General features: G+C 33.2%; 1 protein-coding gene across 1 annotated transcript in view; it reads left to right on the top strand.

The window, feature by feature from the left end:
- Positions 1-52: 52 nt before the first annotated feature.
- LOC111047233 (indole-3-acetaldehyde oxidase) overlaps positions 53-16257 on the top strand; it is a 35536-nt gene continuing 19331 nt past the window's right edge. Inside the window, exons 1-14 of the mRNA XM_039420069.1 lie at positions 53-487; positions 967-1019; positions 2144-2339; positions 4262-4418; positions 4813-5164; positions 5595-5821; positions 6347-6453; positions 7130-7274; positions 8049-8216; positions 9758-9920; positions 11151-11266; positions 12527-12622; positions 13760-13970; positions 14898-15084. Of these exons, the coding sequence (XP_039276003.1) occupies positions 486-487; positions 967-1019; positions 2144-2339; positions 4262-4418; positions 4813-5164; positions 5595-5821; positions 6347-6453; positions 7130-7274; positions 8049-8216; positions 9758-9920; positions 11151-11266; positions 12527-12622; positions 13760-13970; positions 14898-15084 (2180 nt within the window). The 5' untranslated portion in view covers positions 53-485. The remainder of the gene's footprint in view (positions 488-966; positions 1020-2143; positions 2340-4261; positions 4419-4812; positions 5165-5594; positions 5822-6346; positions 6454-7129; positions 7275-8048; positions 8217-9757; positions 9921-11150; positions 11267-12526; positions 12623-13759; positions 13971-14897; positions 15085-16257) is intronic.

Genomic DNA, 16257 nt, shown 5'->3' with positions numbered 1-16257 from the left:
AAACAGGAAAATGGCTTCAGACTAAAAACCGAAAAATGTCTACTCCAGAATAATCAACAAAATTTATGTGTTCAGTAACCTATAATTCTTATGATTTTTGTACACCTAGTAAGTAATAAACCTTTCAGTGAATGTCAATCATTTTGCTGAAGAATATATACCTGTAGAAAACTTTGCTCAACACGCAATATACTCGTACGAACTACATAACTTGATAACTATGTTGCTATCACAGGAAAACTGGACAAAATTGATTCTGTCATCATGATACAATCACTTGTCCCATTTACTGTATTCTCGTGTGACACAAGTACAAGACATTTGATAAAATGTGATTACTAGTTCCCATTTTAGAAAGCTTTTCCGTTCTTCCCTCTCAGTATAGTTTGCAAAGTTTATAAGAACCGTATCCCGTTTTCTACTTGAATAACGATCAAACTCAAGTCAACGTTTTGCTGCTCGTATCTTCAAGCATCAATGATTGCATGTAAGTTATAATCATTCTGCAACTATATCAATTGCAATTTTTCATTAAAAAATATGGTGTTAATTGATTTTTCTGTCATGAATATTTTAGAATTGATATAGTAAACGTATAAGTAGCTACGGTACGGTAGCTTCAATAGCTACGGTACTCTAAACGACGTTGGAACTCTATACAGTATTTTGTCTAAAAATGACACATTTTCTTACTATTAATTTAGGCCTACCCAAATTGTAAATCTGGCTATTGTTCTCAAATATAGTTTACTTTCTCTGTTTGATTTATTGCTATTATGGGAGCGCTTCCTCAACAAGGAACAACATGAACGATTTTTTTCCTAATTCTAATGTTTCATACTCTTACTTGTGAAATGATAATTTCTATCATAAAATTAAATTATCATTTTCCAATTTTGTTCTATTTTTGCTGTTTTGATAACATATTACTGTATTATATATAAAATGTTAATTTCCAACTTTCAGGATGGCTAATGTTGATCCTGTAGTCTTCACAATCAATGGAAAAGTACATAAAAGTAAGTCATGACTACTTAATTATTATGAAAACAGCTTATGTAATAATGCAATCTACTTTACTGAATGAAGATGAATATACTTTATTAGATGATCCATTCAGAAAATGAAAGTATTAGAATAGATACAGTATTAAATAGAGACATATATAATCAAAAGTGAATTTTTACTGGTCAAGCACTGTAGGTTTACCTACATATTGTGTAAGTTTCCTTTCGACTTGAAGTAGCGATATTCTATGACACGGAATTACAATAAAATAAAACTCATTAAGGTGAAATAAAAAGATGTTGTCAATTCCACAAAATGTATTTGAGTCCAAACTAGTTTCGATGCACTTGGCATCATCATCAGTGGTAGACTGAGGAAGCAGGAAATTGTATAGGGGGAGGAAATTCTGGCTGGTCAGTTCAGGTGTGGCAACCCAAAACTTGACATCATCTTTTTATTTCACCTTAATATGGAGAAATTCCACAACATCTCTGTGCAAAGTGTTAATTCTGTTAAAATAGAACTCTATGACAGAGGAACAATTTATCGATTTTTCGAATCAAACACCCACTTAAACAAAATACAATATGTTTCTTCGATTCAGTTTCTTATCCATCTAGATTGAAACATTCCTCCTGTGCATGTTTTTATAATGAAAATTGGACTCTATTTGAAGTGAAATACTCTTTGAAACATTATAGGCATAACTATAAAAATTCGGAAAAGGAACTGTTTTGGACTGTCCCAATACTTGTTTGTTCCCCAATTATTATTTCTATGATTTGTATATTATCAAATGAATAAATATGAGAAGCAAATACAAGTTCTTTATATCTTTATGTTGAAGTTTCAAAGTTAAAGAATCAAAAGTTAATTTTAATTGTTAAAGATTCAAAATTTGTTCAGCAATTTTTGGTTAATCAAAACCTCTATCTCAAAATATGTTTTTTCCAAGGTTATGAAAAAATTGCAGACATACCGTCTATCTCTATATCTGTTCATTAACATCAATTGATTTCTCCTGATATAATTTATTTTTTCAAGTTCAACCAGCATTCCTCAAATGCATACATTTGAAGCTCCTATCATCAATCAGTGAAAATATATGTTGTTTTATTCATAAATCCAATTTTAGTTTCAGGTGATGTCGCTATAGAAACTTCTCTGAACACTTACATAAGAGACTATGCCAGGCTCAAAGCAACCAAATTCATGTGCTTGGAAGGTGGATGTGGAAGTTGTATTGTCACAGCGAGAATCGAAAATCCTTCGACCAAAAAAGCAACAGCATATGCTGTCAACTCGGTAAGTAAAATTCAAAAGCATCCATAGATATCTGAGAAAAAATAATGATCAATAATTGTTTATCAAGATAAAATTCAGTTCATTCTATAAAACTGGCTCTTCATGAAATGTTTTCAAAGAATATTTTTTTAACATTGTTGTTGTACACTGTGTTTCCACGTAAATATTAAAAATAAACCTTTCACTTTTCGATGAGGAATGCATTTTTCTCCTAAGGAGGAGCTTCAACAGCCTGACACCAGGGGCGCTTGCTTTTCAAGGGTTGGATTGTGTTGCCAAAATGTGTAGGAAGATTGCATTTGATTTTGTCGTTGATTAGATTAGATTTTTCTGAGGTGTTTAAAAATGTCATGTTTTTTGAGTATGTTACGTCTCTGACATTTTTGGAGAATGTTTAATATTTCGATATTATTTTCAGAAACATGTTTGTGTAACGTGTTAGAATCAAATCAATCCCGTAATCAAGTCAAACTAATTAATTTATTCATTGAATGCGATATCAGGAGAGATGAAAAGTATATATTCAGCTAAAACTTGTTATATCCTATAAGTTTGTTAATACATAGCCTAAACCAAATCATGCAGATTTAAATTTGCATTACAGATTTCCTCGTATAAAAAATCAAACAAAGTAAATTCATGTGTAGAGGGTGATAAGAATAATCATATATATATATAGAAATAGAAAAATTATAAATATAAAAATTGATCAGAATACTATGAATACTACTGACTATGAATATATAGGCCTATTGGTTTAGGTGAATTGAGTTGAATTGAGCGAAACCATGAATATAATGTTAAGAGAGTGATTGGTTCAAGTAGAGTTTTATCAAGTTGGAAAATATTACTTCCCAGAATTGCTAATGACAAGTTTTCATTGACAACTAAGTTTATTTATTTATTCATTTATTTTTTCATAACATGGAAGCATACAGGGTTTTTTCTCAAAAATTGCTTCCATAACAAAATAATTACAATAGTTCATAAAATAATCATACCATTAATATGGTACGGAGCATTGTTCAATATAATGTTTCTCTGGTGGCTGATCTTCATTACACTGCACTTTCCCACATTCACATTCAATCCATTAGCCAAGCACCACCCACACAGACCATCCACATCACTCTGCAAGAGCTCACAATAACAACATTGCTTATTCTTATAAAAATATTTACATCATCAGCGTACATTAGAACATTAGAGTGAGTTATGACATTGGGCAAATCATTAATAAATAACAAAAAAAGCAATTGTCCCAAATTAGATCCCTGAGGAACCCCAGAAGTATTCACAAAATAGTGTGATCGGTAATTCAGCATCTGTACATACTACTTTCTTACCCAACAAGGTAAGTCTCGAAAAAGGAGAGTAGGGACATGCTAAAACCACATAAGGATAGTTTTTCATCAATATGCAATGATTCACTGAGTCGAATGCCTTTGACAGGTCAGTGTAAACCACATCAACCCTACCACCAACATCTAAAACCGACGTGACTCTCGAAGTAAATTCAACCAAGCTAGTGGTGATTGATCTACCTTTAACAAATCCATGTTGAAACTCACTTATTCCATTCCGAATATGACTAAATATTCAATTGTATAGAATTATTTCAAATACTTTGGCAAATAGGACGATTATTGACAAGATTTCTATTCCCAGTCTTAAAGATTGGAACAATTCTGGTACCGTAACCTTCTACTTATCAGGAAAATATTTTATTCAAGGGAGAGTTTGAAAAGGAATATCAAAGTTTCAGCAAGTAGAGCAGCCCCAAGTCACTAATTTCCGGAAATCTTTTATGCTCCATCCATTTGCAATTGGCACCCAAGGATATAGTCACTATATCAAGTTCCTGGCCACCCAATATTTTATCATATTTCTAATAAAGACTTTCTGTCTTTGCTCTGTATTGTTGTTAATTCCTGATCTTGTGTTTTAGTCTTCTTGAATCTGGAAAACCGTCCAAGAAAGATGTTGAACAAGCTTTTGGGGGCAATATCTGCCGATGCACGGGATATCGTCCAATTTTAGATGCATTCACTTCTCTAGCATCTGACGCGCCCAAGATTTGCAGTCGTGCTGTTTGTGACATAGAGGTTTGTATGAATATATACAAGGAAATACCGTAACTAATATAAGTTCCATAAATAGAAATTTTGTAAATTTTAAAAAGTAAATGTTGTAACTTCCTGGAAAGTAATTGATGTAACTTCTAAGACAGTAAATTTAAAGTTAATCTACGTAAATAAAAGTAAATTATCTAGAAATGTATTTACACTTATGGAATACTCATCTTAAACAACTATTATAGAGATAAAGTTATGATGAGCTCTATGAAAATGCAAATATGTATGAGTAGATTGATTACTTAAGATTCACTCAAAAGAATTGTCATGAACAATTTTTTTTCGTCAATAATCATAATTTTTATCGTTTTCATATTGAAAAAAAAAACAAATTTTATTTATTTATTCATTTATTTATTTCAAGGACATTGTAAAGCATTGTGAAGGCGAAGACAATGCTAGTTGTGAAGGGGCAAGCTATTCGTCATCTCCCGGTACTGACGATTCTCTCGAAAAAAACAATTATGAGAAGTACATCATTGAAGAAAACGTTGAGGTGAAAGAAAAATCCGATAATGATGAAGAAGAGGAAGAAGACTATGAAAGCAACTTTGAAAGTTATTTTGTTGAATTGGCGTTAGCGCCACAAAATCTCACAATGAAGGACAAAAGCGGAAAGGAGTTTTATTATGTCAAGACAAAAAAGGAAATTTTTGAACTTCTTGACATGGTCGGCAGCAAAAAATACGAGCTGCTATCTGGTGGCACCGCTAAAGGTAAATATATATGGAATAATACCGATTTTTTATTATGTATCACCTTACGATAATATATTATAGAACTGAGGTCTAGAGTAGGAATAATACTGATTCTTACTTTCGTATTTCCACATCATGTAGAATAGGAAGATGCAGTTTGATAAATCCTCAAAATGAAAATACTTATCCAATAGATCAGCTACTTTATTCATAACCTCCCTACTTCCACTTTTCTTTGTCACTCAATCAAATTATCTCTCAGAACTTAGTACCTATAGTTTGTAAGTAGGTATTTACAGAATCTTATGCAGTGCCCGGTTATTCACTGATGTAATGACTCCAATGAGGCTACTTCTAATCATTTCTGTCAGCTATTTCTTTGAACTTTGATGTTTTGCCTTTTTCAACATGTTTCTAATTTTTCGCTTTTCCATAATACTTTTTTCAGGAGTTTACAAGAATGACTTCAAACCCCAAGTCTATATTGACATAACAAAAGTCACAGAGCTGAGAAAAATATCAGTTAGTGGTGTCATAGAATTGGGAGCCAATGTAACTTTGACGGAAACTTTAAATTTCTTTTTATCCATTTCTAAACAAAGACCGGCTGAATTTGGCTACACCAGTGTTCTAGCTGATCATATAAAGCAAATTGCATCTGTGCCTGTGAGAAATGTAAGTACCTAATTAAATAAAAATTAGTTATAATCTTCTCACCATAGTTAACGCGTCCTTGTCTCAAATGTAATAACTTACAAACATTTACAGATGCAATCAAATATATTTAAATAATCAAATTTATTCAAATGCTAATTAATATATAATTATTATTCAACGAAAATCCTAAATAAATGCTGCAAATCACCCCGAAGACTTCTGCTACTGCAGACATTGACAACAGGGTTAACAGCTAGATGGAAATTCGATGAGAACTACTATCCAAAAATTAGTTGCCGGGCTGGCAACATCAATGATGTTATTATTATTATTATTATGATAGTTCAGAATGAAACTCTCATTAAATGTAATAATTCATTTTTTATGGACTAAGTGAAACTTGTCCAGTCGAGTTTATAAAGAGTACGGTACTATTTTGTCGATTTCAATAACCTTTCTATTTTATATTAAAGATTTCGTAACAATATACTTGAACTATAAAAGCGACTTCTATATAAATATTCATATAATTCCTTTTTGCAGGTAGGATCAATTGCTGGAAATTTGAGTATTAAACATAGACATCAAGAGTTCCGATCTGATGTATTCTTGATACTTGAAACTGTGGGTGCACAATTGAGAATAGGTTAGTAAGACGTTTTGAAATCAGAAAATTCAGTATTTTCATCAAGTGATTGCGATCTTGCTTATGGCATCCAACCGTGGTTAAATTGTTCACTGTCAATCATTCTGTTCAGATTACAAAAACGTAATTACGTATCTTATGTCGTAAACTGCCTCTCACACCATATAGGGATTTGTTTAATAGCATGAGGCTTCTAACCGTGCCATCATTGTATGTCTTGACATGTTTGATTAGCAGTAAAGAACACATTTCTGAGTATGAGGTGAATAATTTTGATGTACATTGATATAAGACAATAGAGATAATTTTATAATTGGAGAATGTCAGTACCCAGATTTCTGTATTTCACAGAACTGGCAATACATGTCTGTGAAACTGTCCAATGCTTTGCCTAGAAATTAAAGATATATGGAGAGTAGAAAGTACAAAAACTTCGAAAATGATGTAGACTACTTATTAGGGAACGCCTGCATTCAGTTAGACTTTTTTCTAATCATCCATTTCAAGACTCATTATATTCGAATAAGACTGTAGTGTCGTCAAAAATAATTAAAAAAAGGACTTTTTTCCAATCAGATCACAGTAATAATAATTTGTTTTTTGACTTTGTTATTACAAATATGATGGTTTTTGACAATGATCTGTTTTGATTTTGATTGCTTTGAAATAATTTTTTAACTCTGTTCTCACTCTCAGATTTCAAAACGGGCTCAGAATGCAATTTCATATGTGAATGCTGGCTTTCTGTTCCAATTGAACCGTGAAAGCAAATTCAGGGTTATAGGGAAACCTAATATTGTGTATGGAGGTATAAGCAGATCTTTTGTGAGTATGGTATCTAAAAAAGTATTTTATTGGTAAAATATTATGTACCGGTCAATTTTTGGGTTAGATTTGATGTGTGAGATGAAATAAACTTATAACAATTCTGTACTGAGCTAAATAACTACAATTGACACCAATTGTAGCTAAAATTCAGCATTCATTAAGGCGTCACATATTTTCTGTATCTACCAATCTTAAATTGAGACATAGTTTGTATAAATAATTTATAATTAAATTATATAAATTTATATCTTGCTGGGTGATTTATAACATTCAATTTGGATTTTCGTTTAATAATAATTATTAATTCATTAGCATTTGAGTAAATGCAATATCTCATTAATTTCCATCTGTAGACTGGCTGGTCTTCGTATAAAATGAGTGCTGCTATCCAGAGATTGTCAGTTTGGTGTAAGGGTAAGCATTCATGATCGGCAATTTGGAGGTAACGGGTTCGATTTCCGGACTGACAAATTATTTTTGAATAGTAGCGCTCATCGAATTTCCATCTAGCTGTTTACCCTGCTGTCAATATTTGCAGTTGCAGAAGTTTTCGGGGTGATTTACAGCATTTAATTCGGATTTTCGTTTAATAATAATTATATAAATATAGCTACATAAATTTATAAGGTTAATTTTTTCCAAAATATTTTTTTTGTTGCAAAAATGAAATTGAGATATTTGAAGATTTTTGATCTCGACTCAACACCTATGACTTATTTTGTTTAATCTGCTGGAACTAGAGCTATAAAGATTATGTTGTTTATTCTACAGATCCATGCCTCAAATACCGAGAAATTTCTTATTGGCAAGAACTTGCTGGACAATAAAACGTTGCAAGGTGCGTTGGCTGTACTTAGCAACGAAGTAAATCCAGCTGTTGATGAATTGGATGCCAGTACTTCGTACAGAAAAGGACTTGCTGTCAGTCTATTCTATAAGGTATGTCACTCCACTTACTTACTCCTTGGTGCTACAGCCCATCTAGGGCCTTGACCTCCTTCAAAATGCCTCTCCATTCTTCTCTGTCAGCAGCTTTCCTTCTCCATCCCCTGGTCCTCAAGTCTTGTTCCACATCCTCCAGCCAGCTCTTGCGTGGACGTCCTAGTAGCCTCCGTCCCCCTGTGTTCTCCCTGAAAATCTTCTTTACTGCTCTATTGTCATTTATTTTTTCAACGTGACCTGACCGGCTCATTCTTCTGAGTTTTATTTCATCTACATTTTGTGGTTTCCAGTAGAGGTCACGTAATTCCTGGTTGGTCCTTATTTTCCAATCTCCATTGATGAAGACGGGTCCATAAATCCTTCTCAGGATTTGCCGCTTCCAAATAGCCAGATCTTCATATTTCGTTGTAAGAACCCAGGGCTCTGCTCCATACAAAACAACTGGCTTGATTATTGTTTCGTAGATCTAGATTTTCAACTTCTTTGATAACGCTCTGGATCTGAGATCCAGGCATGCCTTTTGCTCACGGCAAAATAGCACTTATTTCTTGCAGCTACCTTCGCTTTCATGTCAACCTCGACGTTGTTATCTTCGGGGATTACAGAGCCAAGGTATTAAAACTCAGATACCCTTTCAAAGAAAAAGTTCTGTATTTTCAGTTCTCTGTCACCTACTCGTCGGGTATTTTATTTATTTATTTTTTATTGTAAGTCCTATTTGCGTAGATCCTTCATGGAGTTGAGAAAATGCAGTCTCCAGAGACTGTCTGTATCGTGCAATCAAGACTACATCAGTCAGAGTTTTAGCAGCAACATTCAGATTATCATAATTCATTTAATAGAATCAACAGTTGCCTAAGAATCAAGTTTGCATCTGAATAATCACATTTTCTCGAATTTCGAGTTTATTTTCAAGTTTAGGTGAAAATGTTACTGGAAATAATGAATGAGATTTTCAAGCTCAATCTTTTCCACTTGAAATTTTTCGTTTAAATTGTATCTGAAGCCTTATAATTTGAAATCTGAATCTGAAATCAAACTTTGCATAGATTGGAGCTCCTGAAATTTTTACAGATATGGGAATTGTTTGAGCCGTTTTTGAGAAAATCGCTAAAATCCCTGTTTTTGAAATCATTTTCGCCTCTTTAGCCGCAATGAATTACATTTGATAGAAATTGTTCGTGTTGGATCCTTATAGTGTAAGGACCTTAAGTTCCAAATTCAAGTCATTCCCTTAATATTGTAAAAGTGGTTTTTGGGTATTGGTCTGTATGTGTGTGTGTGTGTGTGTGTATGTATGAGTGTATGTATGTCTGTGCACACGATATCTCATCTCCCAATTATTGGACTCAGGGGACCTTGAAACGTATAGAAATTGGTGTACCTTAATTTTTTTGAACAGGAATACTTTCCTTATATATGGTAATAGGGCAAGAAAAGTAAATATGGCTTTAAGCAATATTTTATATTTTTAGTATGCTTTTTTATTCTGATTTCCTTACCTATATTCAGTTGCAACACCAACATTTCTGTTGCAGTTTGTGCTGAGCCTTGTGCCAAGTGGGTCGTCTGTCTACAGCAGCGGAGGAACTCTTCTAGAACGTCCACTCTCGTCTGGAAGTGTCAAGTTCGAATCCAATGACAAGTTATCACCTGTAACCAAACCAATTCCAAAACTTGAAATCGAGCTGCAATGTTCAGGTACCGGTAGTTCTTTTCCATTCGTAACTATACTTTCTCAACTATTCTAAATTAGGCTATAAATACTTTTATAGGCTAGTAGCTAGTTTTGAACTTTACTTTCTAAAGGTGGCAACTAATGACAGGACAAGTGTGTTGAACATGTGTATATACACATGTCGTCATACATTTTTCTATCATCACAGCAACAGGCTTCGAACAAAATTTTGCGAGTTCTTCAACCCAGGGGGTCACTAGTTAATTTTTATTGGTTTTTTATGTTAGAAGCTGCTTTCAAACAGCTTCTTTTTGTTCGAAGCCTCTTGCTAAAGACACAACATGCATGACGATCATGTGTGTACACACATGATGAACACACTTTCGTAATCTTTGGTTTATGTAAACAAATCTGTATACCGGATATAGTAAGACTTAATTCAAATGTAGCTAGATTAGGCTACATTCTATTCTAGGTACATTGCTTGATTGTATCAAAGGTCAACTTCCCTTTGCCTTGTGAATGACACAGTTGCACTTTTCCAATGTTGACCCTGTTTGATTGAGATTGTTTCTTCTGCACCAAGAATACAGATGATCCAAATCACTCTGAAGCAAGTGACAATCCGCCTCTGACTTAATCACCCATCAGCTTAAAGTAGGCAAGACGATTAATTAATTGACTGAATACCACCAAAAGAAACAAATCGACTTCGGCCAGACCTGAAGGAATAGATGAATCGGGTGCTAATAATGAGAATCCAAAGAATGACAATTTATTGAGAAGAACTGTGCGACTTGAAGTATCGAAGGTTTTTGATAAATCTCTGTGAACAGTATCAACTCACAAACCCGTATCTAGACAAGCCGATACCTCACTGCAAAGCTGTAAAAGATTAGTATCTCCCTGGAAAAATATCCTTGTTGGTTATCAACAATTAATAGATTGACATTACTAAATATGTACATTTTACATTACAAATATTATATACATTTTTCTAAAACTACTTACCGTATAAATGTGAGTTCACTCAGTGATTTTTAATGATAAAGTTTATATTATTTCAAGTGTTTATTTTCCCAGATTGTAAATTAATGATTATAGCTAAAAAAAACGCAGTATAAATTAATTGAATGATACCTACAAAATAGTTTTCGTTTTTCTAATGAAAAAAAAACAGTTAATGTACAACTTGTTATTAGAATCCCTTTATTTCCAAGTTGTTTTTTCAATGTGTTTTATTATTCTTATAGGTGAGCTGGAATATGTAAACGACATGCCGAACATTGAGGGCCAACGTTACTGTGCATTTGTCTTATCGACGGTGGCAAATGCTAAACTAAAATCAATTGATGCTTCCCAAATACTTGTAAGTAGGAGACTTTTTCAGTTAGCCAAATGCTCTCGACTCTATCCATCATTTTGATACTGAAATGTTGAATTCTTTTATCTATTCAGATTACACTATTAATACAGGATGTAATACTTATTTACTTCGCCTCCCCCCCCCTCACCGGCCAGAATCCTGAATCCGCGCCAGGAGATGAGGACGCTTGAGAGAATCTTACGGTTGGGGATAATATAGGCTAATGTAGAATTTCTAATTCTATGTGAAGAACAGATTGACAAAATGCCAACCATCAGCATCCCTGCCCAATTTCTTAATTACAAACCAGCAGGCAAGAGATGTTAGGAGAAATGAAAAGGTTATCTCAAAAATTATTAGGCTAAGCATGAATTTGAAGAAGGCTATTTGTTGAACTAGGTTATTAAGTCAATATTCACACTTAACATTTTGAGTAGAATATGTACTTTATTAACTCACTAATAGTAGATTTATTATTTATTTTGTGAATTTAAAGTTTGTTTCATGTTTTTACGAAAGTTTTACTATCAATCTATCCAAATTCAAAATTGTTTGTTTTATTCTTATCTATATTCTCAGATTGTGATTTGGTGTAGAAAATTGAAATGGACATAACCTATGTATTATATTTGGACAATTTGAAACTAAATTAGAAAATTTACAAAGTCTTGGGCAATAGCCTGGTTTTTCTTTTCCAATCATTGTATTGTTTGTGCTAACCTAATAATATGAAATACAAATACAGTGCGATCTACTACTGTGTACAAAAAAATCACACGTCATTGCGAACGATTACACACAGACAGATTAGTTTAGATGGCCAACGCCCTAAGGCCGGTTTCACATTGCAACCAGTGATACCACATTAACTATAAATCAATTTACAATTATTATACTCAACACTATTATAAAGACAAACTATTTTGACCATATCCATGCCCAATCAAATGTGGGAGCCATGTCAGATATTTCACATAATTCATTTTTATTGTTTGCAAAATATCTAGAGTAGAAAAGGATCAATTAGCTGATCTCATGAGAAAAAATATTATCCGGCAAGAAATTAATCGACATAATCAACTTAATATTATTATGTCATTGCTATGTGCTACACATGAAATATTTTGTCAACAATGTTATTTGAATACAGCAAGCAACCAGGTTGAAAATTATTGCATCAATGGTGTTTCTGAAATTAATCCTGGCGAAGCCATATGATATTCAAATTTATTTGTGTGAACAGTTAACTTTATTTTTTCTCAGAAACAACCTGGCGTCTATGCATTCTACACTGCCAAAGATATTCCTGGGAAGAATACTTACCAGTTACCTCTGGTCAATTCAACTCAGTACGAACAGGTGAGCTCAGCGTAAGCTATAAACAAAGACCTTTTAAAGAGATGCATCTTTAAGGTATTTGGCTATAAACATATTTTTCAAGTAGAAGGCTTAAAAATCATTCACTCATCACCTAATAATTAGAGGTATTCATTACTACTACTACTACTACTATACTACTACTACTACTACTACTTCTTCTTCTTCTTCTTTTCTTCTTCTTCTTCTTCTTCTTCTTCTTCTTCTTCTTCCTCCTCCTCTTCCTTTTTCCTGTTCTTCTTCCTCCGACCTCCTCCTTCTTCTTCCTCTTCATGTGCCTTTCCGTTTCAGACGTTGGCTACCATGGTGGCTAGCTTCACCCTATCCACAGCTGCACGGAACCATTCCACGGTGTTCAAAGAGAACTTTTCCAGCTCAAATTTTTCAGTCATAAAATTCTTCTGCCGAACCCCTCTCCTTCCCATTATTTCCATATATGCCCTGTTGGAGATCATAACGGTGTGGGTTTATCATAATATGCCCCAAGTACTAGTGATGATTAATTGAGAACTCTTTTTATCTAATTCGAACTTGTTGGCATGTTTGTGTGTGGAGTATAGACAATTATTATCTGAAATATTCAACTTCATGAAGTAATTGATAATTTGATGAATTGGATTTTTTATATCTGAAGTAAGGTAAGACTTGAATTGACAAATTTGATTACACAAATCCAACTACTATATATAGTGAGCCCCCCGGGCTAGATAACTCGCTCTCAATCGAAATTCAAGACAAAATATTCGAGTTACAACCCCACGAACGGTTTTCGTGAAATTTGCAATCAAACATTTAAAATGGCCGTCATTTTGAAAATTTACATCGAAATTTGTTTATCTTATTTCTCAAAGTTGAGTCTTTATAACATAATATTCATGCCAAATTTCAGATCAATACAACATTTCGTTCTTGAGATAAAAATGAGTGAAAAAACAAAATGGCAGCTATAAGGATAACCGCTGAGATTTGGACACTTAAAATACGACATTTGTAGACTCCTATCATCCAGGAACAATACCCTAAAATGTTCGACACTACTTCTGAAACACTCTGTATATGATTTGAAATATTTGAGTTTTACTTGGAGTGCATTCTATTAATGATGTATCCTACTTTCAGCTGCTGGCAGATGGTAAAGTAGAGTACGCTGGCCAGCCAGTAGGCCTAGTAGTTGCTGAGACTATGCGCCTTGCAGAACATGCTGCTAATCAAGTCAAAGTAGAGTACAGTGATGTGAAACCGCCCATTCTGTCCGTCAAAGAAATCCTCAACAAAGGGCCCAAGGGCAATATCATTCCTCAAGGAGAAATACCAGCGACTGCTAAAAAAAGTACATACCGTATCCATATCATCATGCAATATTTCTTTACTAAAATTTGCATACCATAATCTCCTTGTAGTGATTTTTTGAAAAACTCTGGAGTCTGAATGCTCTTTTTGAAATGAGATTACGTAAGCATTAAATGAATATTACTACGCTTCATAATAATAAAACAGATAATTTTCAAAATAATAAAACTGATAATAAACAGCAGCGCTATTAAGAGTGCTTACAATACTTATAAGAGAAGTATGTTTTGGTATAAGATAACATGAGCATACATGAAGATTACTAAATTTCATGATAATAAAACAAATAATTTTGATAATTATAAAACAGGTAAGATATTATATTTGAGTTTGTCAATAACTATTATAATAATAAGAATGCAGTAGCGAGTTGATGCATAATATCTTCCCCAACAAATACATGGGCCTGTACTTATACAGTGATCTACTTTTGTTTTAACACTAAATAAGCAGAATCTAATATTGTATACTAGCCAATAGCTCTTGAAAAAAATTGATATTGGAATTGGAAACTTGAAAAACGGTGATTTTGGGTGTATATTTAGCATAATTTTGAAATGTTCTCACCAGAAAATGTCTATACCCCAGCTGAATTTGGGTTTGAGATTTCTAGCTCTGCTTATTAATGAGTTTATTTTTGAAAGAATAAGACGTTGATGTTGTCAATACCACTTCAATATCCAAATTGTACAATGTGCTATTTCTTTGGCGCTGGGCATCCCAGATAACAGGTGAATTTTCAATACCACTTTAAGTGGTACCACTTTAAAGTGGTATTGACAACATCAACGTCTTATTCTTTCAATTATGGAGAAATACCTCAACATCTCATACCATAAAAGAGTTTATTTTTGCCAAGATGTTATCATACACATAATATTATTACCTTATATCAAATTATTTCCAGATGATGTTAAACACGTTGTAAAAGGAGAAGTTGAATTGGCAAAACAGTACCATTTTCCAATAGAGCCACAGACGAGCTTCTGTGTGCCCACGAATGGTGGACAATGTATGACCGTATATTCAAGTACACAATGGCCCCAAATTGTACAATGTGCTATTTCTTTGGCGCTGGGCATCCCAGATAACAGGTGAATTTTACTTTAGGAAGATTATTAACTTTGAAACTTTTAGCTTCGTTAAATGAGAACCATCAATATCAATTCTACTTATAAAGAATGCTGGTTCAATGAGAAGCATCAATGTCAATGCTACTCATGAAGAATGCTGAGTTTTCTGACAATATAAATTGAATTTCAATGTACAATTCTCTACGAAAATTAATATTGGGCTATGATGATCCGAGCAATACAAAGCGCTGCAATTTCAACTTTCTTGTTTGAATCTTGCGCATTTTGGCTCACGAAGATGTTTGCATTAGCTTGTTCAAGAAAATTTACAAAGTGTTCACATCTATTCAGTTTATAAATTAATCAATATGAATATACAGTGAGCAAGAATGTGCATCTGAAATCCATCCCCAACAATAACAGGACATCCACCATTTTCCTTTATGTACAAGAGGTCCTTTCAAACCAAGGCTAGGTTTGACTTACTTAGTGTTTAATTATGTAAACTTAGTGTTGTTTATGTATTATGTAAGATTATTGACCTGACTTGTCTTATACTCCACTAGCAGGTCACCCGTGCTTTACTAAGGGAATGAAAAGATAACTCCCGCAATAAAATTTTGTTTCTAAAGCATTAAGATATTATCTATATTCCCCAAAATAGATCTAATTAGAGCAGCATTGCTCAATCGAATTATTATTCAATGAATGTATTTTGAATAAGCTATTCCACTTAGTGCTAATCTTTTAAAATGACAGAATTCAATTCTTGATTAGAAACCATCCTCAACTTACTGCCAAACTGACAAAATTAGACTATTAATCAATTTTTTGCCAATATTAACCGTAAAAACTGTTCCGAAAAGGTTCTCTCTATAGATTATAGTTCTTTCAACTTATGTTATGGACATTCCAATGATTTATATTATTCATGCCCCATAAATGAAATTTTAACATTAATTCTGGAAAATCCAAGGAGTATTGAAATTTGGGCTACGAGGTGCTCAAGATTGATATTTTTAGGATCTATTTGCAAAATTTGGAGATCTAAATCATTCCCGTTTTTCCGGTATGCAATTCACAAGTTGACATGTTTTGATGCGAAACAATCGAACAAACACAACCCTACTCTCTCTTATTATATAGAAAATAACTAGAGTCCTTAGGACGTAATCTATAAAAAAAGATAAAAAA

Source organism: Nilaparvata lugens, chromosome 2, assembly GCF_014356525.2.
Source record: "Nilaparvata lugens isolate BPH chromosome 2, ASM1435652v1, whole genome shotgun sequence".
NCBI classification, from domain to species: domain Eukaryota; kingdom Metazoa; phylum Arthropoda; class Insecta; order Hemiptera; family Delphacidae; genus Nilaparvata; species Nilaparvata lugens.
This window is presented reverse-complemented; position numbering and strand designations above follow the sequence as displayed.